Raw genomic sequence first — 24,330 nt, forward strand, 5'->3', positions numbered from 1 at the left:
AATTCAGGGTAAAAGGGTGGAAATGTCTGAGGAATTTTAATTCTGTGTAAGTTTAGAATAACTTCTAACAAATAAAAGTACACCTCAAGCTATAATTGTTCATTCATTTGAAAAACAGTAACCACATCAAAGACCCAGAGATGCCCTTTTTCTGATAGTCCACTAGCCCCAGAGAATGGGAAATGTGATTAGCTCAGTGAGTTAAATGCTATGTCTGATGACAACTGCTTCTTTCTTAGACAGCGCAAGGATGAGCTGGAACAGAGAATGTCTGCTCTCCAGGAGAGCCGGAGAGAGCTAATGGTCCAGTTAGAAGGTCTCATGAAGCTACTAAAGGTAAGACGTTTCAAATAAATGCTTCCTAGACCTATTATCATGGCATTTGAAAAACAGTGTTTGCACATAATGTGCAATGGTTTTTCCAATTACTGTATGTGATTTCCCCAAAAATGTTGTTTCAAACTCCTATGTAGAACTATTTCGTAGACCCATGAAACAGTGGTAGTCAATTATAGAACTCTTTCTTACCCATTTCCTGGAACCTTGCTACTGAAGGCCTTCGCAGAGTAACTTCTTGGCTTATTCTCCGTTCTTTTATGTCCTTAAAAGTAATAAAACTGGGTTTACTTAGAAATATTTTATATTTAATAGCCTTCAGAAATTCTGATTAAGTTGAACAAGAGGCTAATTTCCGCTTCAGAAAATTAAGACATTGGCCATTAAATAGTTTTGGTGATGATAGTTTTATTAAGAGGACTTTGTTGATTTCAGTAAAATATTTTCTCCCATCTGTGGCTCTATCAGCAAGTCACATGATTTCCAGTGGCATCAAATGCAAACTGTAAATGAGAATATTTCCTTACTCTTCTGTAAGTTGAGTGTTTAATAAAATGCTCTATAGAAGTCTTCTGTAGAGTACTGTAATATATTATTCCCATTGGGAAGTAACATTCTTCCTTTAATAAAACTTTATTCCCTTCATCAGTGTACACTAAATTACATTTAAAGTCAGAAGTAGGCAGATCATGGCCACATGGCCACAGTCAGCTCAGTAGAAGTGTCAGGGCTGTGTGATCATCCTGCCTGATGTAAACAAGCATGAACCCAGGATGGATTAGAACTGGGACATTCCAAAGGCAGGAAATGAAACTTCTCATAGAATAGTGAAGAGAGCGTCCCTAGGGTGGCTCAGTTGTGAGACAAGATGAGCTGACTTTCAGTCCATGGATCGCCCACATTCCCCCACACTGTCATTCGTTGCTTTTACTTTGTCCTTCCTTCCCTTTCTTCCTTCCTTCCTTTCCTCCTTTCTTTCTATTTATTTCTTTCCATTTCTTTCTTTGTCTTTCTTTCTCTCTCTCCTTCTTTCTTTCATTTCTTTAACAAGTATTTTTTGAAACCTACTGCACCCCAGGCACTGCTCTTGTAACATTTCTTTCTTTTGTTTTCATGACTTTGTTTTATTCCTTAGTCAACTTTTTCTGCCATCAGTGCCCTCTTTAACAGTGTTGGGAAAGCTTGATTTTTACTCAACAAAATTTACTTTTCAGTATATGAGGGTACTTCAAAAAGTTCATGGAAAGATATACAACTCTTTCCATGCCTCGCTTTAGGCATGCAAGATCCTGTCTACAGTAAGACAGAACTAGATAATTAATGACCTGCTGCTGTTTCTGGCCTATTATCTCATCTGATGAACCAGAAAAGTTCTTTCTGCTTCTCTTTTCAAATACACCAAATGAAGAGGACTAACTCTTCTTTCCCTTCACTGAATGACAGGAAGCTTTGAAACCTGCCACCTGCTTATGTTCCTGTAGCCTCTGTCACCATAGCGATGATCCTTTCACTATGGGATAGGAGTCTATTTACCACCACCGGTGGTAAATAGAGCACAGCCTTTGTATCAAGTTGTACAAACACCAGGATAGAGAGATAAATCGTGTTGAAAAATGGCTGGACTCATGGAGAAAATAGATGGGTCTGGAGTCTCAGATACTTAAGTAGACTTGGAACTACAGTTGCTGAGGTGGCAGAGGCTTGGACCCGCCACCAAAGCCATGTCGATGTTTCCCCATCGTGCATCCTTCACACTGTGTACGTGCTCTTGTTGGAACCCTGAGTAATCTAACTATTATTGATTCGATCTTTCTGTAGGAAGAAGAGCTGAAGCAGGGAGTAAGTTATGTCCCCTACTGCAGGTCTTAACTAACAATGGAGGGGCCTGCCATCCTGCTGTTTTTCTCATTGCTTTTGCCTCTAATGTATGTTCATGCTTCAGTTTGGAAAGAGAAAAGAAAATCATACTAATTTGCTTCCTTTTCAATGTAGTGCTTGAATTGAAATATATAAACTTCAGCATTCTTTATAACTATCACTGTTGTCGGCATCAAAAGGAGAGCTGTTACATCTTTTAGAAGAGGGAACGAATTGTAATTTGTTAAAAACTATTCAGATCCCCAGGGATATAAGTTTCAAAGCATTCTTATGCTTTCAGAGGTTGCTGATCACACCCTTCTGTTAATAGAAAGACACCCCCACAGTCACGAGAGCTACACCAAGATTCACGTTATTGCAAAGCCCACGGCACACAGAAGCTAACCTCTACCTCCTCTCCTGTCATGAACATGCATTTCAGTTTCCATTTTACTGAAAAGGTGTGGAACCCTTTTTTAAAAATAAAAATCAGGCAATTAAATCTCTTCCCATCACATAACTGTGAAGTCCTGTCCTCCACTGCCCACCAAACTGTGCTCAGTCTTGTGAGAGAAAGATTGTACTCAGTAACTGTTTACTTCCCATCTTTCTGGTTCTTCCCCAAAGCAGAATACCTACTGTTGATTGACAATAATCTTAAAGGACAGGTCACTTTCAGTCTTTCTTTTTATCACCAAGAACCTTTCTGCTCTGGGAGTTCACCAAGTCATCACATACATTTTTTTTTTTCTGGAAATAGGGACATTGTGACTATCTAAACACAGCGTAAACTGGAGTCATGTCTGACTAATTTCAAGTGCACGTACCAAGCTGTGTATGACAGTGTACTGCACTCACTAGAGTTATTAAAAAGTTTCCATTGATCAGTTAGAAACAGCCTGTCCAATTTCAGCGTATCTTTTAATTCTTCTGTATGCTCTTTTCTATTATTCATTGTGTGTGTTTGTGTGTAACAAAAAATGTTTGCAAAATGCTGGACACATTTTTACCCTTCATTCCCACGGTCTGTAAAAAAGGAAAGTGTAAAACCAATCTGTAATGTCAGACAATAAAGACAATGTATTACATTATTTTGTATTTTGTGAAAAAAATTACTGAAGTCAAATTTTAACATGAGACAATCTCCCCACACATTTACAGCCTGTATAATTGCTCATAAATCCATACATGGGGTTTTACTATTGTACTTACAACACACTTAGATCATGGTAGAGAAAATGCCTTTCTTGTGGTACTTCTCTTTGCAAATGGCCTCTTCTCTTCCCTGTCTCTTACTTAGCATGTGCATGGAAAAAGGCAATAGGAATCAAATAAAACCTTCCTCCTCCTAGTGGATGAGGAAATTCACAAACCAGTGATGTGCAGAGCCAAAGCCTGGCAGTGCCCGCAAGGCGCCACCACTGCCCTCATCTTCCAGCTCCTCACCACGTAGGAGGGTCAGCCAACAGTGGGACTGCAGTGCAGGGACCTAAAGGCCATCAGTCCCCACCACCCACATGTCAGCGGTGCGTCGCATCCTCTGGGTGGAGGGAGCGTTTGTCGATTTCACTAATTTACTTGCTGGCTTTTATACTCAAGCCTCTTTTCAAAAAGGACCTGAGGCAGCTTACAGCAAAAGATATAAACAGTGGCTCTTCAAAATTGAAATAGAAAAATCAAAAACTAAAGGAAAGAAAATGCAGATATGCTAATCATACGGGACATACAATCATGTCAGCTTTCTGGCAATGCAGAAAAAAGAGAATATATAATCAGTAGTTTTATCAGTGCAGAAATACCACTTCTCAGGGGACAGAAATTTATGTTGGCATAAAATATAAAAGAAAGTCTTCACTCAGAGCTCTACAGAAGGAGTACTGAATAATAAAAAGGAAAAATGCAGTCATAGATTTTCTGTAGCTATTTCTTATACTGACCTTCAGTCAAAATTAAAGACAGAACCCCATAAATTTCCAGTTCTATAGAGGCAGTTCTACAAGGAAATAAACAAATGCCATCCAAATATACAGACTTCTCATGGTAAACATGATCTAAGGAGAGAATTTAGAGGTTTTAGACTGGCATCTGCTTCTAAATTCTGTTTTTATTTATGAGCCTTTCCCCTTCAGGGGCATTCTTTTTGAAAATCAAACTGGAAACACTCCACACAACAAATTGTGCTTGATTTAATAACCTCTACTTGCTTTATCATAAGTCTGTGTGGTTCAATGTAGTGTTTTATTATACTGGTATATATAATTCCTACCTATACTGTTTCTTGTTAGAAGTAATGCATGAATTTATCCCCCTTGAGGAGAGAACATGACTTTAAAAAATAACAGTGCCTGTAATATAATGTGATGATTATGGTATCACAAGCAATAAATTTTTTTACAAAACTTGAATTGAAGTTATCCTACCCTCTTTCTTCTTTGTGTATCTTTAAGATTTATTGAAAGAACCATAAAAAGAACACTCATAAAATTTAAAAATTAAGGCAGCTCGGGTGTAATTGCAGTAACAATGTGTTCCAGAATTTCTGGTATACTTCCAGTTCCAAATATTATATACCAGTCTAAAACCAAGTGTCCTGACTTTGAGTTCAAAAAGCAAGGTTTTAGTAATAATTTTCTTAGAAAGTCACTGGAGTTAGACCTGAGTTACAATGGTCCCAGCTCTTTGCTTGCAGCTGTGAGATCTTCAGTAAGTTGACTAACTTCCGGGTCATTTATTTGAAACATACTGATAATACATGATTCATAGGGTTGTTGTATAGATTTAAAAACATAATGGGTGTGAAAACACTTTGTAAAATACTATATGAGCGTTAGATATAAGTGTGAATGTATGAACATAAGTATACACATATGCACAAGTATATATAAACTACAAATTTAACTTATATTTTACACACACACACTCACACACACACATTCACTTCTCTTCCTTACAGTTAATCAATAGTGTCAGTTAACTGATAGTGTCTCCTTTGGGGGAAGAAATTTGAACAGGGCTTTTAATTTGTTCAGATCTCTTATAATTGCTTTCTACAGTAGAAAGCAGAGTCATTCTTATTTCTAAAAAAAAACAAAACAAAACGACAGAACTCATCCAGTAAGATTATATTTTCCTGTTGCTGGTAACATCAGACATGATCCTAGATATGCTAACATTTGCACAGTGTTGCTTTCACCCAAATCTAAGTCAATATTTTTAAATAGCTGATACAGTGAAGGGCTGAAAGTGGTGGCGTTCTGTACAATGTGTGATTTAACATCCATGATCTTTTCTGAAAGTTTTACTTATATATTTTTGCATGAGAGAGGTGATTGATTCAAGGCACATATTTTAGTCAAGGATCAAAATTAAGTTTGTGTTCATTTGCAGGGCTTTCTTTTTCAAATTTACAGTAGGGATTCATTTTGAAAACCCCATTTTACACTTTGGAATCTAATTGTTCCTTATTTGGGAGGATAATGTATATACATTGATATTATATTAAATAATACAATTGCTCTAGTTTGGTGAGCTAAAAAACTCAAACATCATTCCAAATTCCATCTCCTGCCCCCTTCTCTTCTCTATGTATAACATGATGGTCCAGCTAACTCGGAAAATTGTAGTCACTCAGGTTTCTACTTACTCTGAATACATTATGCAATAGGGGCAGACCAGAAATGACCAATTTTACACGCTCAAGTTTCACCTTCCTTTATTTCTCTTGCTCATCCTCTCTGGCTGGTATTCTATGGAGCAGTGAACCTGTCAAAAGTGAGGGAGGGGGATAATTCACCCATAGATAATCTACTGCAATGTAAGGACTATCTACATCTAGTGTTCAGAAACATACCCTCTCAGAATCTTTCTCATATTTTTTTAATTAGGGATTGATTAATTACTTCTAGAGAAGTAAAAATTATTTCTCTGCTTAATAACTTTCACAGATGACCTTCTAGTCACTGGAGGCCCCCAGACCCGGCTCCGCCCCTTCCCAGAATCATTTCTCTCCGCTCCCCACAGTGAGCCTGGTGCTTCAGTCTCCTGCCATCTCTGCAATGCCCTCACACCTCCCACGCCTTGCACTGGCTATTCCAAGGCTGCGGTGCACTTCTCTCCTCTCCTCCCAATATGTCCTCTTTTCCACCTGGAAATCTCCACGATTAGAACCCAAGTCAGATGACACCTCCTGTTTAAGTGGTCAAATCAATCACCTTCACTGTATCCCCACAGCCCTTTGTATACAACAATCCCTTTAAAAAGCCCAGCTATAGAAATTATCATTAGTGGGATGACATGCCGTGAATGTGTATTGCAAGAGAGGATGAGAGCAGGTTGAATGCAGCTAAACAGTGTTTTGCTGTACCTTCCCAGGCTGAAAGCGGGCATGCCTAGGCTGCCTTCTCAGCCAAAGCAAATGTAGGTGCTTCAGGTCTGGGGGGAAGAAGGGTACGTAATGCCCTGGCTCAGCAATCAGACCTTTGCTCCTTTCTTTTAAGCATCTCTCATTTCTAGTGCCGAGCAGAAACCAAAATATTTCCTGGAAAAAAATCAGAAAATTTATGGATCTTGTCAGACTTTTAAAAAATTGATAAAAGAGCAGGTTGAGTGGACTCTCAGGATGGCGTATAGAAATTAATTTTTCATTTATTCTCTAGGAAGAGAGCTATTTTAAATTTGCCAAGTGTGATATATGTTTTCCTTCTTCCATAAATCAACTCTCTCCTGGAGAATTTTAGATCTATATATTGATTTACATGGATCATGGTCCCTTAAGTCTTTGCTCCATTAATCATTGAGTAATTTCCAGGAAAAGATGTTCACAGAGATTATTCACTCTAACTCTTCTAAAGTTGTTAGCAGACAACCATGCTTCATGACCAGGCTAGAGGTCACCATTCTACGGGGGCCACGACCTGTGAAAATGAAACTCAGTGACATTGCCACTGATCTGCCTCAATGCCAAGAGGCAACTGCTCCTTTATAATGGCCCTACAAGACTGGAACAGAAAGGTAGTCCAGAGATGGTGCTCCCCATAGAACGTGCTAGGGAAGAACTATGCATCAGACTACACAGTGTCCTGACAAGGAGAGATGGGGCCATGATCACCCCAGGAGTCAGTGTCCTACCCCCAAAAGTCTGTGTAAAGACTGGACCTGACTTGGGAGTTTTATAATGGCCCTACAAGACTGGAACAGAAAGGTAGTCCAGAGATGGCGCTCCCCATAGAACGTGCTAGGAAAGAACTATGCATCAGACTACACAGTGTCCTGACAAGGAGAGATGGGGCCATGACCACCCCAGGAGTCAGTGTCCTACCCCCAAAAGTCTGTGTAAAGACTGGACCTGACTTGGGAGTTGAAAGCTGCAGAAAAGACGCAGCTGAATCTTTTCTTCACAGGATCTTCCACGTAAATTCTCCACATAATCAGACTGCTTGAAATTGCACCAATTAGAGATCCATTTGGGATGGTGGCCATTAGTCATTCACACACTGGTGTAGTTTAGATTCAGTCAATTGTTTTTCCCTTAACACGAAACCACTAATGGGAGTTTTGAAGAAAGGAAGCAGATAGAAAAGGAGTAGGAAAATTTGGCTTTGGAGACCAGGTACAGGGAGACCTAGGGCTGGGGATGCCTCAGACAAACACAGTTTAGCAGGAGAGCCCAGTGCCCTAGGAGGAGGGGAGAGGCTCACAGAAAGGAAGGCAGAAGGGCCAGATATATGCTTCTCCTTACAAATGCTGCCTGAAGGGGAGCAGCCCCACAAGGACCCTGCATTGGAAAATCTGGTATAGCAGGTGCAAGCAGGGCTGGTATGCCGTAGAGCCCCAGTACACCTGTTAAAAGATTGAAATAGTTGTATGGTCCATAGCCCCATAGCTGAAATCACTGGATCCTGATATGCTCCAGAAATCAGAATTATTCAGGTTTTTGAAAGGCAATACAATGCAGATACCACATCAATATTCCCACCTTCATTAGGGCTCAATTCATTATGAAACAACATGCGTTTGCCAGAGCTTTTTGGATTTTAAAGTTGTGGATAAAAAATTGTGGGCCTGTACTTCTGTACTGATCAATAAACAGCCCAAAGGCCCTCCTGCCACCCTGGGCATCCACACCTCTCCCATGTCCCAGCAACCAAAAGGTATTGCCTGGCCCAGCAGGAGGCCTTGGGACCCTGCTCCAACACCACACACTAGGGGGTCTGTGCCCTGCACTTTTCAGCCTTCAGGTTGCTGAGCCTTTCTATGCTTAGTGAAAGCACAGATGGAAGCATGTGATGGTTGGTCACAGCGCCCACAATCCTGAGAAGCAGCTGTAGTGTTGTGGAAAAACCCTGGGCTTGTAGTCTAAAGGCTGGGGGTCCATTTTATCTCTGCCATTCAGTAGCTCTAAGACCCCGGCTAACCCAGTTATCTCCTCTGAGCCTCAATCTGACAACCTATAAAGTGGGAATAATAGTACCTCATATGTTTGTTAGGAGGATTAAGTGAAGTATTCGGAGTTAAAGTTTTCTATAGACTGCAAATTACTATTCAAATATAAGCTATTATCATGTCTACCACATATTAGGAAAAGGAAACAAAACGATATTTATAAAAGTGCTTTATACACTGTAAATTACATAGGAAAGTGGAATTGTATTACCATTGTGAACTTCTTACCATGGAAGAGTATCTGGCTTCCCAGGGCTGAGAGGGTAACTCGCTGCATAGCCAAGAGGAGCCTACTTCCCTCAACCACTCTGTTCACCTTCCCATCTCTCGTCCCCTCTTCCTGCTGTGACTGGTCTCTGGGTAAAAAGGACAGATGAGAAAGGCCCAGGAGCCTTGCTGGGGGCTCTGCCTTGAAAAGGATGACAGGGAAGCGGGGATGGGGTTGCCAGGGGTAGGCAGACCTCAGGGCTCCTGACCAACATCTGTCAACATTGAGGGGCCCTCCACCACCTGTAGCCCGTCAAGGTTCCTATAGCCCAGGGTACCCAGAGCACCTGGACTAAGCCACCAGCCCTGCTACCCCAGCTCCATCTCCTGATAGAGCAATTCTTTGCACCTCTCTGAGCACTGGGACCCACAACTGCACATTAAGAGTGACAAAGCCTACTCCATAGGGTCTCATCAGTGAGAATGTACTATACGTGAAAACCCTCTGGACACCCTAAAGCACAACTCAAATCTGAAGTTATTGATTATCGGCATGGGAAGCTGGGGGGTGCAGTCGTAGCTCAGAAGAAGAAGGTTTGAAGGTGATGGGCTGAGCTGCCAAAATTTGCTGGGGAAAACCAGACCCTCCTTGAGCAGGCTGTGAAAAGCAGGCTGCAAAGTGTCGCAACCGGGCAAAATTCTCTTCCTTGGGCCTGGACAGACCACTGCAAGGTACTGTTGAGAGTGAAAGAATGGAAACCTCAGCCCACCGGGCACTACATGAGTTATTTTCTGTGCTGTGTTCTGCTTTGTTTCATTTTTAATTCTGGGGTTTTCTCAACGTATAGATTTGACAATTATGTATGATGCTGAGCCCTGGAGAGCTAACAGCATGGCACTTTACAGGATTGATGCTGTGTGTTTTAATTGCAAGCAGCTGAGCCCAAAACAAAGCTCTAAATTGAATATCCCAGAGCACTGCTCTCTAGCGTGGTGCATGTCTAGGAGTTTGAATGGGTGGGTGGGTCATCTCTGGGCCTTACTATGGAAGAGTTCTCACCCTGGTTGGCCAGACCAACCCCGCAGACTGGGATGGAATGGATGTGAACACCTAATCTGTTGTGTACGCACTTGAGGGGCTCTTTGCATTTTCTTACGCATGTGTGACTGACTTCCTTTGTCAAGTAATTATTAAAACAGGGAGAATGTTTCCAAGGGACCTCATTGTAGCGATAAAGCCGTAACATTCAAGCTGCAACAGTCTCAGGATGGTTTCATGCCAAAGACTCATGTAGTGCAAAGATGTCACTTTTTAGTTGTTTTCTACTTTTTCTTTACTCATTTTAAAATCCTACTATTCTTACTACTGTCCTGATAGAATACTGCTTTTTCACAGGTGAAGAGAAAAACATTTTCTTAGTTTGAGGCTTAATATGCACACTATTGCAAGACACAATTTAAACTGTGAATTATCCTCCAAAGATGATGCCAGGACAGAAATGTTGAAAATTTAGGAAGCATATAAATCATATCCCTCCCAAATAGTCTCCTAGTTTTTATTTAAAACTTTTGCTTAATATCTTTTTATTCGGCAAACTTCCTTCAAGAAGAAAATATACACACCTTGTCATTATCTGTATTTAACGAGAGCTTCATCATATGGTCACACACCTAGTACTGTATTGTAGAACAATGCTATACTAATATTCTTAGCTTTCAATATTTAACCCATATTATATATAAGAAAAGTTCACATTGTACATAGGAGGGTCCTAAATTATCTGCACCTGCATCTCAGGTTCAGGCTTACCATCTCAATGACCTAGGATTTCCTCCTGTTTGGGAATTTCATTGTCACTGTTTTTAACATTTGACTGAGGCACTGGGGTTGGCATATGGCATTTGCTTGGGAAAACAAATTAACGACTTGCATTGTCTCTCCAGACCCAGGGGGCAGGCTCCCCGCGCTCCTCCCCCAGCCACACCACCAGCAGGCCAATCCCCATGCCCATCCGGTCAGCATCGGCCTGCTCCACCCCAACGCACACGCCTCAGGACTCTCTCACAGGGGTAGGGGGAGACGTGCAAGAGGCCTTTGCACAAAGTAAGTGGCTTTATTTTTTGTTGTGATCTGCTTTGATGTGGCAAATAAGCTACCAAGGTTTATGGAGTGGTTGAGAGTCATCAGAGCCACACTTGAGTGTTCTAGGATATTCCATGGCTTGTGTCAGAGCCATGCACATGAATCTGTCCCTCACTTCACAGGTTTACCTTCCTCTGGCTTCTATTACCCTACCCCATTTTTTAGGCAGTCTTTGTGCGTCAAGGGAAGAGAAATCTTTTTACCAATATCCCAGGAAACTTTATAAATATAATCCATTTAAAAATTCTGAAAGATCTTATTTCCTGCTGTCTTCTCTTAACATTAAAGCAAAATTAAGACTGAGATTAAATAATCCCAATTCTTTAGCTCTGAGGTGACTGAGAAGGATATTTAGTCATTTTACAGAGTCCTGATTCAGATCCATTTACACTTGGCCAAGAGACCCCAAGGGAAGTAATTTTATTAATTTAGAAGTGTTTTTTTTTAACACTTTTTAAAACTTTTTCTTCCATCACTTTTTAAATTTATAGAAAGTAAGAAAAAAAAATCCTCCTGCAGACCCTCACCCAGCCAATCTCATTCCCAGAAGCGATCACTATTAACAGCTTGGTCCTTCCCAGCTTTTGGCTTATACAAGGGTACTTCAAAAAGTTTGTGAAAAATAGGACTGTCCAGCTAGTTCAGTTGGTTAGAGTGCAGCCTCGTAACACCAAGGTCATGGATTCAGATCCCTATACCGGACAGCTGCCAGAAAAAAAAAAAAGTTTGTGGGAAAATAGAATTAAAACATAATACAAATCTTTCCATGAACTTTTTGAAGTATCCTCATATATAAATAGATGTCTTTAAGTGTGTGTTTACAGACACATACTTTTTTTTCACATAAATAAGATCATGCATTGCATTCTGGTCTGCAATTTGCATTTTCTTTAAATGAGCAATATATCATGACATCCCTCTAGGCCCACACATAGAGGTCTAAGAAAGAAAGAGACATATGTGACTACAAATTTTAAGGCAAAGTGAAACATAAAGTCAAAAGACAAAAAACAAACTTGAGAAAACCATTTCCAGCATATGTGGCAATCGGGTTTCATAATTTCAGTTATACATAAAGCATGCAGCTATTAGTAAGAAAAAGAAATCCCCACAACAAAGACAGGATATGAGCAGACAGAAGAAATATAAATTGCCAATAAAAATACAAAAAGATGGTCAACCTCACAAATAATTGTAGAAGTACAAATTTAAATAAATTTTACCTTTTGCCCAGCAGATTAAACAAAAAACAATTTTTAACATAGATAATATCCAGGGATAGGAACAGTGTGTTAAACAAAATTTATAGAGGGCCATTGGTTTGGGCTGAGCTCCTGCACTAGACCCAACAGACCAAATCAGAACGGAGTTCTTGCTGCAGTTCCACACCACCTAGCCAAAACTAAGGTGTTTATCCGACCTCCCAAGAAATCAAGAAGAGAGATATTATAGTCAAATCCCTGAACAGACCAATCTTAATGGGCGTCATAAGGAAGTCCCTTCTGCTTTAACCTTTACTAGGAAAGTAACTTTGAAATGACCAATGCACTTTTGATTTCTGTTTCTGCGTTTCTCAGCCTTTTTCTGTCTATAAAGCCAACCTCCTCTGCTCAGCTCCTTGGAACATCATCCTATTTTAAGAATGAGGTGTTGCCCGGTTCTAGAATCACAAATAAAAATCATTTGAGATCTATAAATTTGTTGTAATTTTGTCTTTTGACAAGCATGAAGAAACACTCTCATGCATGAGAAAAAATCAGGGATAAAAATCTTGAAACTTTTTAATAGGAGAGAATGATGGACTCTCTGTTTTGAGGGAAATGAGAGAATCCTTATTAGGGCTTTTTCTTCTAAGCACTGAATATAATTTGAGGGGTTTTTTTATGTAATTCACAAAATAACTTTCTTTTTCTAATTTTTAGAAGGAAAAATGTCTTTTCCCTAACTCATATTTTAAAGAAATCTACAGTATTTTAAATCAATTTGTGCTTTCTATTATAAATGTTTTTACCTACCTATTTTGATATTTAAATTTAAATTTATTTATTATTTTACTTATTTATTATTACTTTCTGAGAAATAACAGAATGAAGTGGGGCCTATAGGAGCCCCTAGTTCATAAAGAGTTCATTTGTAAGTCAGGGATTTGGAATCTTGAACTCTTTTGTCCAAAGACATTATGGTGAGTAGCCCTCTATCCCATCTCCATCTTTGCCCTACTCCCAAGCCAGCCCACAAATATCCATTTAACTCTTAGCATCCCTGAAACATAATAATAACCTTTCTCTACCATAGACTAAATTCCAACATGATCTAAGTTCCAATGCAGCGTACCAGACATGCATCTGCCCATGGTCTGGCAGCAGGAGCAAGAATCCTTGCCCCTTTTCCACACTCAGTGCATGGATTTCTCTGGGAACCCTGATAGGAGATGAAGCCTGTGCTAATAGAGACCAGAATTCAATGTGTTCAGCCACGAGGTAATGGCTGGAATGACACCAGCACCGAGGAAGGCATAGTTCCCCTGGCAAAACCACACTTTTCATCTGTGCGGATTATTCTTATCAAGGATGACCTTACGTGATGGTTTAGCTGGAACCATCCCAGTTTGTGCCAGGTCACCTGGTCTTATTACTAACACTGTTTCCTTTCACTTTCAAAATTGTCCCAATTTGGATTGTATGTTATATGAACCCCCATCATCAGCCATGTCTTCTGACGTCAGGGGCCACAGTGTATTCTTTCAGAAAATGAGCCAAAGCACTTCTGAAAAAGAGAAGTCTTAGAAGTTTTCTTTCTTTAGGTTACTAATGGGAATGACAAACAACATAAAAATTTGGAGAAAAGAAAAAGCTTTGACTTTTTAAACTATTATTTCTTCTTCACTGAAGGTTCAAGGAGAAATTTAAGGAATGACTTGCTAGTGGCAGCGGATTCCATCACTAACACCATGTCTTCTCTCGTGAAAGAGCTGAATTCTGGTGAGTCCCTGATGCCCTCTCATTTGTCTGCTTATTGCAGAGGGATCCATAAATGCTAGGGGCCTCTTTTGGGGATCTGCTCATAGTCAAATATAAAAAGATTTTTCTAAAGATCTGTGTGATATTTTGTTTGTATATTCATATTTTTTAGTAAAGTTTATATTTTGCTTATTAGAAGAATATTAATACATACTCAATGCAGAAAAGTTTGAAAAATGCAGAAAAGAATAAAGAAAAATATTTCAATTGACCTGTAATTCTAGAATCCAAAGATAACCACTGTTCACATGTATGGTGATCCAAAGTAACAAAATGTTAAAGTTATTTTATGGAGTCAAATGTTTTACCTATTTAGACTGTTAATTTGGAAAGCATGACTATTTGAATGAGGCAAAACTGAAATCTACCTTTGCAGTATCTCCAAAGAAAGATCTGCCCAGAAAATGAATAGCGTAAAATTGTGAGACACTCTTTATCCTCCTAATATGACGGGGAGTTTTTATTTTTATTTATTTTTATTTTTATTTTTGGAATTGTATTTTAACTTCTCAATATACATTGTAGTTGATTTTTGTGTGCCTTTACCCAGTCCTCTTTCCCTCATCCATTTCTCCCCTCTCCCCCCAATACATCATGTCTGTTCACTTGTCTTAACAAGTTCAAGGAATTGTTGTGATTGTTGTGTCTTCTTCCCCCCCCCTTTATTTTTTTGTATATTTATTTATTTTTAGCTCCCACAAATAAGTGAGAACATGCGGTATTTCTCTTTCTGTGTCTGACTTGTTTCACTTAATATGATCTTCTCTAAGTCCATCGACGTTGTTGCAAATGGTAGGATTTCATTCCCTTTTACAGCACAGTAGTATTCCATTATGTAGATATAGCACAGTTTCCTTATCCACTCATCTGATGATTGACATTTGGGCTGGTTCCAACTCTTGGCTGTTGTAAATAGTGCTGCAATAAACGTGGGAGTACAGGTATACCTTCGACAGGATGATTTCCATTCCTCTGGGTATATTCCCGGAAGTCGAATAGCTGGGTCATATGGTAGATCTATCTGTAATTGTTTGGGGAACCTCCATACTATTTTCCATAAAGGCTGCACCATTTTGCAGTCCCACCAACAATGTATGAGAGTTCCTTTTTCTCTGCAACCTCTCCAGCATTTATCATTCTCAGTCTTTTGGATTTTAGCCACCCTAACTGGGGTGAGCTGGTATCTCAAAGTGGTTTTGATTTGCATTTCCTGGATGCTGAGTGATGTTGAGCATTTTTTCAAGTGTCTGTTGGCCATTTGTATATCTTCCTTTGAGAAATGCCTATTCGGCTCCTTTGCCCATTTTTTAATTGGGTTACTTGTTTTTTTGCTGTAAAGTTGTTTCAGTTCTGGGTATTTTCTGGGTATTAATTCTTTATCAGGTGTATATTTTGCAAATATTTTCTCCCACTTTGTTGGTTGTCTTTTCACTCTCTTGATTGTTTCTTTTGCTGTGCAGAAGCTCTTTAGTTTGACATAATCCCATTTGTTTATTTTTCCTTTAGTTGCCTGTGCTTCTGAGGTCATATTCATGAAGTCTGTACCCACTCCTACTTCCTGAAGTGTTTCCCCTATGTTTTCTTTAAGGAGTTTTATTGTTTCAGGATGTATATTTAATTCTTTAATCTATTTTGAGTTGATTTCAGTATATAGTGAGAGGTGCAGGTCTAGTTTCATTCTCCTACATATGAATGTCCAGTTTTCCCAGCACCATTTGCTGAAGAGGCAGTCTCTTCCCCAGTGTATAGACTTGGTGCCTTTGTCAAAGATCAGGTGACTATAGATGTATGGGTTGATTTCTGGGTTCTCTATTCTACTCCATTGATCCATGTGTCTGTTTTTATGCCAGTACCATGCTGTTTTGGTTATTATAGTTTTGTAGTATAGTTTAAAGTCAGATAGTGTTATGCCTCCAGCTTTATTTTTTTTGCTCAGGATTGCTTTACCTATGTGTGGTCTTTTGTTATTCCACATAAATGTCTGGATAGTTTTTCCATTTCTGAGAAAAATGTCATTGGAATTTTGATGGGGATTGCATTGAATCTGTAGATTACTTTGGGTAATATGGACATTTTCACAATGTTATTTCTTCCAATCCAAGAGCATGGATATATTTTCATCTTGTATCCTGTTTAATTTCTCTCAACAGTGGTTTGTAGTTCTCTTTGTAGAGATTTTTCACATCCTTGGTTAACTTTATGACACAGGGTTTTAAAAACTTTAGCAGCATGAATATGGAAGTAAATATCTTTCCAGTTACTGATACATCTAATCCTTAAAGCACACCTAGCAAGATATTTGTCTGATAGTACTGTGATCTTATAGTTGAGATCACAACAATAAGAAATAAAACCAGTATTAAAAAAATCCTGGACTTAAATTTCTTAAAGCCTTTTGAATAAGAATTAAAGTAATCAGAAATTGTTGCTGCTATTTTAGATTAAGATTACCAAATAGGATAAAATGATAGTAGTTAATAAATCGTTATTAGTGACAGATACCCACTACCCTAGCAAATGATGATGAAAAAGTTATTGTGGAAGTCTCAAGTACTATTAATTTATATTCTTATAATTCCTTGAACTATTAAGCAAATGTAGTAAGTTATGTTTGTATTTCCTAAATTAGAGTAAGATTAAGCAAGAGTAACAACAATTTTAATAAAGAATTTTATAGAGGTTAAAAAGTAGAAGGTTTAAGGAGTTAAGTCAGTTACTAAGACACAAAAATTCCTCATAACATTTGTGAGATTAAAAAACAAAATGCTGTATACCAAATGACTTTATAATAATTCATGTTAGTATCAATTCTCATTATGAAAAACTTAACATGTATTTGACTAAGGTACAACAGCTGGTTAATGCTTTATACAGGGCATATTGATTTATGTTAGGCTAAGTCCTTTATTTGCAGGTCATAAAAAATCTAACAAGTTGTTTTCTACTTCTTCACTTGTACCTACTAGAGGTGGGGAGTGAAACAGAGAGTAATGTGGACTCTGAATTTGCACGGACTCAGTTTGAGGATCTGGTTCCATCACCAACCTCTGAAAAGGCTTTTCTAGCACAAATCCACGCCCGAAAACCTGGGTACATTCACGGTGGACCTACCACAAGCACCATGCACGGCGACATGTGAGTACCTTCCAGTTGGAGTTTATTGCCTCAGTGACAGAACAATCTGTAGGGAGCAACAAGAAACTAAAAACATGATTGTTCTTATTTTGCAAAGAAATGATGCAGTTTACTTTTCCACCAGAAGAGGTAGAAGGGTGCCACACTTAAACATGGCGTCGTGCCTTTTCCCCCTTAAAATTTCCAGGGAGTGTTAAAAACCTGAACCAGCAGTGCTTATACAGAGCCTGGCTTGCCCAAGGCACTGTGCTAGTTATACACAAAATAGTATTTAAAAACCATTCTCACCCTTCCAGGACTCACAGACTAATTTACAAGATAAGTCTTCCAGCTTTACTGTATTTGCACTTAAAGGACTCCGTGATGCTAAAAAGCCTTCTGTCCCAAGTGGATGTAAAAAAGCATCTTGGAAACACCTGGAACTGAAATAAGTAAATGTCTAAATTCCCATTATAAACAAATTCAGTTTGGTTGATTTATTGAATATATATATATAAATCTGACCCTCAAAAGACTTATTTTGCAAAGATTTTCACCCAGTTAGGCTTCTGTAGCTTGACAGAAGCTAGCAGAATCAGTGACGCTCCCACTAGGCTTTCTGTGACCGGGATCAGCTCAAAGTAGTCAGCAGAGGAAACCAAAGCGGAGACACCAAGGCAGAGCTGGACAGAGCTGCAGAGCCCGGCTTAGGAGGGAAGAAAGTAGTAGTACCACTGCAGAGTAGTCTACAGAAATAAACTGGCCATTTTAAAGACCCAAAGGAGAAACTAACCAAGGCCTTTCTGGCATTTTGGCGCTCGGTCCAACTAGTGAGTAAAAGACTGGTAATAATGGAGAATCAGGAAGAAACGTGGTTTGAAAGCCAGCTGTGAAGCCACAGAGTGTGAGATCAAAACAAGATAGTTATAGGATAATTTTACATGGCAGTATGCTGCTGCTTTTAATTTTAGTTTGCTTTCTTGCCCTTTCCTCTATAATTTAGAATTGTTTTGTTTGTTACCCAGCATGGTGAATTAATTGTCATCTGTTTTGTCTGAAGTACATATCTTTTTGATTTTTTATTATTAAGCATGTACATGGTGGTTTCCTAAAATTCCCTTGTCCTACTCCTAAAATGCAAGACTATTAAAGCCAATCCAATCTGCTGTCCCTGGAACGCTGGACAGCAGTACTAGCTATCAACTCATGACCCAATGTTGGGGAGGAAAAGTACATAGAGGCCTCGTGACCCATGCAGGCTGGCCCCAAACCTCCAGAAATAACGAGAACATGTTGTACAGATATAAATAAACACGAGCAATGACATTTGTGTTCCAGTCCAAAAACTTCTCCTTGACCACTCCTTTTATTTTCAGGGATATTTTAATATCTGTACTGTCTAAACATGTACTGTGTTTTACCCTGACAATATTTCGTTTGTATGATTTAGGGAGCGAACTTATGAAGAGCTTTACATGTTCTGAGTGAACAGATGGAGATAGTGTCCCACATTAGTGGATGAAGTCATTCTTATCTATTTATTTCACAGTGCAATTGAACAATTGAAACAGATTTTTCAGATTCAGAGCTAGTCTAAATTTTTAAGGTCAAGAGCATCAACTAGCTGATATTCTGAGACTTGATTCTCCTAAAAATAATAAAGCGTGAGTGTGTGGGAGGGTGTCTGTGTGTCTAACAAACAGAGGGTTAAATTATGAATGAATGTCTTTACGCATTATTTCACTAGAGGGCTCACTCTCCTTATAGAAAGTATTCTTGAATTCCATTTAAAAAACAAAACAGCCCCCAGATTGGCAAAACTTTATATAAGTCTCCCTTTAAGACTATAGAACATCTAAAAAGCCAACTCATTCCTGTGAACCCTAGAGAAACACAGATGACCAGTGATCACCAGACAGCCATAGAAATATTGAGTATGAAAATACCTTGATCACATATTGCTTCGAACCTCCAAATTATTAAAAAAATTTCCTTTAGGTAAAAGAAGACATGAAAGTGAATTGGAAGACTAAAGGGAAATAAATGTGCCTATAAAACTACAGAACACATGAATTCCACTCACACTGCTCTTTTAAGATTTGCTCCCAAACGCCATCTGTGGTTTATTCTCAGAGTTACAGAAGATGGGGACCCCTATGTGCGGCCCGAGGATGAGAGCTATGAAGATGACTCAGTCCGGCAGCTGGAGAATGAGCTCAAGATGGAGGAATACCTGAAACAGAAGCTGCAGGATGAAGCCTATCAGGTACCAGGGACCCAGGCCCACCCCGCCCTGCCCCACCCCTCCTGTCACCACCCTGCAGACTGGGTCTCTTCCAGTCCTTGCAAAATCCATGCCTTCTCCTTCATTCCACCCTGCCTTTCTAGAATATATTTTAAATGCATTCCTTAATCCATGTATTCTAGACAGTAAAAATTTTATATGTTTCTTATAGCTGTCACTCACCATGGAGTCTCATAAACCTGGTCTGGAAAATGAAAAAAGACCTTGTTATATTTGCAGAAATATGGTAGCTAACAGTTCAAACTCCTCCTCCAGGATCATTAAGAAAGATGCTTTTTCTCATACATTAAAAAAAAAAAAAGGATACAGAGAACAGGGCACAAGGAAATTGAATAAGCATAAATATACATCTCCTCCCTTGAAATATTTGTCCTCAGGCTTCCTCCCTGCCCACCTCATGTCAAATGTAAGTAGGAGGGGGACAAACCTCATAGAGAAATGTCAGGGGAACTGTAGGCCCGTGTTCAGCAAGGTGTGGATGGACAGATTTTCAGACGTCCCGGAGTAAATCAACCCATCTGAGAATCCACTGAACATAACACGTGCAATTGGGAATAAATGTAATTGGTAACTCGTCACAGAGGTGATACGTTTCCCCATGGAGACTGTTGACTGCCTTGTTTGTCTTTCTTGTTTGTTTCCTTTCCCTTTAATCCTCGGGTGTGTTGTTGGGGTTCTGGGAGTTCAGGGATGTTTTGGGGTTGTGACCTGCTGTTCCCCGGGCCCCCTGGGGCTTATTTTATCCTGTCAGACTCTCTGTCCAATAGCCAGACAAGCTTTCTCCACATTCTTACAGTAGCAGTGGCCCTCTTTTACTGTGTTAGTGAAAGGAAGAGAAGCAGAGAAAATAAATTGTCTCCTACTTCTCATATGTTTATGGATTAAGCCTTGAAATATTTTCCCAGGAAGAAGGTATCAAGAAGGAAACTGAAGGCCACCAACTCCACCCCAACAATATAAAACAAAAGTTTTGCCATTTTGGAATGTTCCATTAGCCTTTTCAGTTTAACAACCACTTTTCAGGAGCATTTAAAAGGTTGGTCTAATCAAACAATAAAAGGGGTGGGGGGGAGAAAGAAAAAAGTGACTATATATGTAGAGCCATGCTCCTATGCTGCAGAAACAAAGTCGCCTGATTGCAAACCCAGGGAGAGCGCTCTTTCTTTGCAACTTCTATGGATCATCCACAGGAGGAAATTATCCTGGAATGAAGCTGCCAGGGTGTCTCTGGGAAGGCTGAGGAACGGCATTCCTACACGTATCTCATTGGCTCTGCTGCACGAAGGGAGAGAGAGAGATGAGGCTACGTAATCAATGTTCTGGTTCATGCTATGAGAGGCACCTCTCAGGCATCACTCTGTGAGCTCATATCAGTTTCCAGATTACGGTGACAACAGTAACTGAAATTCTAGCAGTTTATTTTTTTTAAAGGGAGGCAGCCTTTCACCACTTCATATAAAATATTAGGTTTTTATTTATTTTAATGAATTAGGAATTTAACATTATCCGAGCAAAATGAAGGGAAATTCTGTTAATGACTTAAGAGCCAGTTGGAGTTTTTGTCATCTCTGGTAAATCTTAAGCTCCTTCTCTCTCTCTCTTTTCCTTTCCATGCCCCATGATTTCAAGGGAAAGGGCAGGAAAGGGGCTGGGAGAAAATAACAGGCCTGTGTGTCCCTCCTCAGGACATAAGCCCTGGAGAATGTCGAAGTGGTTTTCCTTGAATGCTCTGTGAGCAAATGGTTGTTGAATGAATCATTCATTGGACTCTCTTTCTCTCTCTCTCTCCCTGCATGGCTTCCAGCCAAATAATTCACCAGCTTGACTGCATCACAGACTTGACATGTCACCTTTCTTGTTTGTGTCCTTTGTCACCCACAGGTCAGCTTGCAAGGTTGAATGCAATATCCTTTTATCACTCTCCTCTCAAGTAAGTATCCTCTTATTTAGGAGGAAAGCTGGCCACTGTACTCTGAATTCTGATAACTTGTAACCCAAATTCACAAACACTCTTTCTTTGGTGTTTCTTTCTATGAAATAAAATAAAATATCCTCCTTTCCTGCTGGTATCAAACGATCATCTCAGTCTATAGAGCATTTAATTACAATCCAGTGGAGATTTGCCAGACATCCTTGGCATTTGACTTTTTACTCTATTAATTAAGAAAATTGGCACGGAAACTGGTATAACATCAGATGTCCCAGAAATCCTCTGGCCATGAAGCGTATATAGCCACATCACCAATCTGTAATTGCATCAGAGATTACAGCACTTGAGAAGGAAAGGTTTGAGCTTGCTCAGCCCCTCTAGAGATAGGTCAGCTCCTTAGTCATTCTGTGCTTAGGGCCCAAAATATCCAATGTGTGTGTACGTTAGCAAGTGAATGCAAAATCATGTATTCTTAAAGAAAACAAAAGAATCAAAACAGAGGAAAAATGCTGCAGCCTTATAGTTTTGGAATAGCTGATTCAAATCCATTGTGGAATTCAGCAGAATATAAATTAATTTAAAATATCATTTATATTGCATGTGATTGCATCCCAAAGGTCTACCTAAAATCCATGGGAAATCTTCATAAATGTTTTAATGTAGCAAGAACAGCCATTGACTGGCAGGATCACTTGAGTGTACTGGTCTAAAGCTTGGGCTCTGGACTGTAATAGACTTAATTTCAAATATGAGTTTCACCAAAGCCTAGTAGCATAACTTTAGACAAATGATTAAGCCTGTATTATTATCCTCAGTTTCCTCTGTGCAACATATATCATAATACCTACCTCATAAAGAAGTTGTATATACTGTGATACAGTTTTTAAAGAATTTGATATAGTGGCAGACATACTATAATTTATTATAAACATACACATATATGCCTGCCACTATGCTCAGTGCTTTATAAGCAATTCAGTAGTTTTTAAAGAATTTGATATAGTGGCAGACATACTATAACTTATTATAAACATACACATATATGCCTGCCACTATGCTCAGTGCTTTATAAGCAATTCAGTACCTGGGAGCTGCTATAGTGTTTAGGTAATTGTATGGGAAACACAGGGACTCAGAACTAACTTGCTCTCTCTACTTTTATAAAAAAGACCGGGACTCCACTATGTGCAATGACTTAATACACCTTGGGCTACACTATTCCATAAGTCTACAGAGTTTCTCTGGCTCCAGCTAATGGCCATGAGATGCTCCCATAACAGTTCAAAGCTGATACACTTCTCACAGTATTCTGGCTGCACTGGCCTAAGGACTTGCGACTACCTTAGTTATATAGCCTTTTCCTACCATGGAATCTTATAAGTCTATAGTACAGTTTACAATAATTTCTATCAGTGCTGGTTGCTAAAGTAAAAGAGATGTATATCTCTTAAATGACATATCGATTGGTAAAGAGTACATTCTAGCTCAAACAGTACTGACGTTCTTTCTCAGTCCTCAGGTTAAGATTAAGCAAGTAAAAATCATGGCGTAATTGCTCTGATGAAATGTACTTTATGAGCTGTGAGGTCCTTTTGGTGTGAAAGGAAGAATCTTATTGACCGCATTCAATTCTACGTCCCTTGGATTAGAGAATGCTACACCACATGCCCTCCTGATTCATCATGACTAAAGTAAAAAAATTCCCAGGAGCTGTTTCTGAAAATATAAACTCCAGTTATAACAAACTTAATCCCAAAGAGCAGGCCTTTTCCTTTAATAGTATTTTCTTTCTCTTATCTCCAGCATTTTGATCATTTTTGCTCTGTATGTTATTTCAACATCAGTAGCTAATTCTTAGGGGGAAAAACTTTTTTTAAGCCTAATGAAATAGCTTTGACATAAACCCCAATAAGAAGTGGCATTTGGTTCTTGTACCAAAAAACCAAACATTTCAGTCCTCTGCAAGTTCTTAGGCCATTTTTTTAGTCTTCTGTTGCTAATTTGGCAGTGAAAAATGAAACAGTTGAGGCCTCTGCCATTTCCTGTATCCTGTATCCTACCTAATTGGCATTCGCCAGGACTCTAAACATGAACTAGCCTGTCACTAAATCAACTACTGAAGCAAAATAAATTTACAACCTGACAGAGCACTGCAAAAGCTAGTGGTTTTTTCATCTTTGCAGTTAGTTCTAGCTTTCTATAATTTTTTTAATGTAACCAAGAAATACAGCTGAAATTTTAGAACAGTTTATATTATTGAAATGTTTTGTTTGCACTTTCTGACTGTGCTGCAAGGCCAGAAACTATATGCATCTCTCATCCAAGGGTCGTGAAGCCAGATCTATCAACTGACATCAGTTACCATCCACCAAGGCAGAGCCTGTAAGGGGCAGAAGGTGGGACGTCAGAGAAGATGTCAAAAAGCTCTTTAGGCCTATTTGAAAACAAATATGCACTTATTAGCATACTAAAAAGAGTGAATCAAGTAAAACCTGGTTTATCGCTTTTCAACTAGCCACTTTTGAAGAAACAGTATACATAATGGTTAGTACTCAGGTTAGGGTCCTCCAAGACTCCATTTTGCCCACTCAAATCTTGGATTTGTCCCTTTCCCATTCTCTGGACACATAGTACACCACTTTCCTTGGCCAGTCACACCCTATCTTCAGAAATTTGGAGATTAGACCATAGAAAGTGGATTTGTTAAAAAATCAGGATGGCATTCTGATGGTGGGTCAGTGGTCTCATCTCCTTGTCCAAAGGACAGCACAAATATTTCTGTTTATCTTGCTTTATTTGACCCTCTAGATGCCTCAGGCACCCATTAAGAAAGAGACTCAACATGGAGGACTTCCTGTCCTCTCCTTCAGAAGGTGCAATAGCACACAATGTCCTAGGACATTTGTTCCTGATTATCATAGGAAGGGAGTGGAGTGTGTGTGTGTGTGTGTGTGTGTGTGTGTGTGTGTGTGTGTGT

The 24,330-nt window shown here is 39.2% G+C and overlaps 1 protein-coding gene across 1 annotated transcript in view; it reads left to right on the forward strand.

Annotated features, from left to right (window-relative positions):
• Positions 1-210: 210 nt before the first annotated feature.
• LOC103592846 (dystrobrevin alpha-like) overlaps positions 211-24,330 on the forward strand; it is a 28,364-nt gene continuing 4,244 nt past the window's right edge. Inside the window, exons 1-6 of the mRNA XM_008575707.1 lie at positions 211-336; positions 10,786-10,945; positions 13,876-13,965; positions 16,971-17,139; positions 19,252-19,384; positions 21,305-21,353. Of these exons, the coding sequence (XP_008573929.1) occupies positions 211-336; positions 10,786-10,945; positions 13,876-13,965; positions 16,971-17,139; positions 19,252-19,384; positions 21,305-21,322 (696 nt within the window). The 3' untranslated portion in view covers positions 21,323-21,353. The remainder of the gene's footprint in view (positions 337-10,785; positions 10,946-13,875; positions 13,966-16,970; positions 17,140-19,251; positions 19,385-21,304; positions 21,354-24,330) is intronic.

This window comes from Galeopterus variegatus, unplaced genomic scaffold (assembly GCF_000696425.1).
Source record: "Galeopterus variegatus unplaced genomic scaffold, G_variegatus-3.0.2 Scaffold1224, whole genome shotgun sequence".
NCBI lineage: Eukaryota > Metazoa > Chordata > Mammalia > Dermoptera > Cynocephalidae > Galeopterus > Galeopterus variegatus.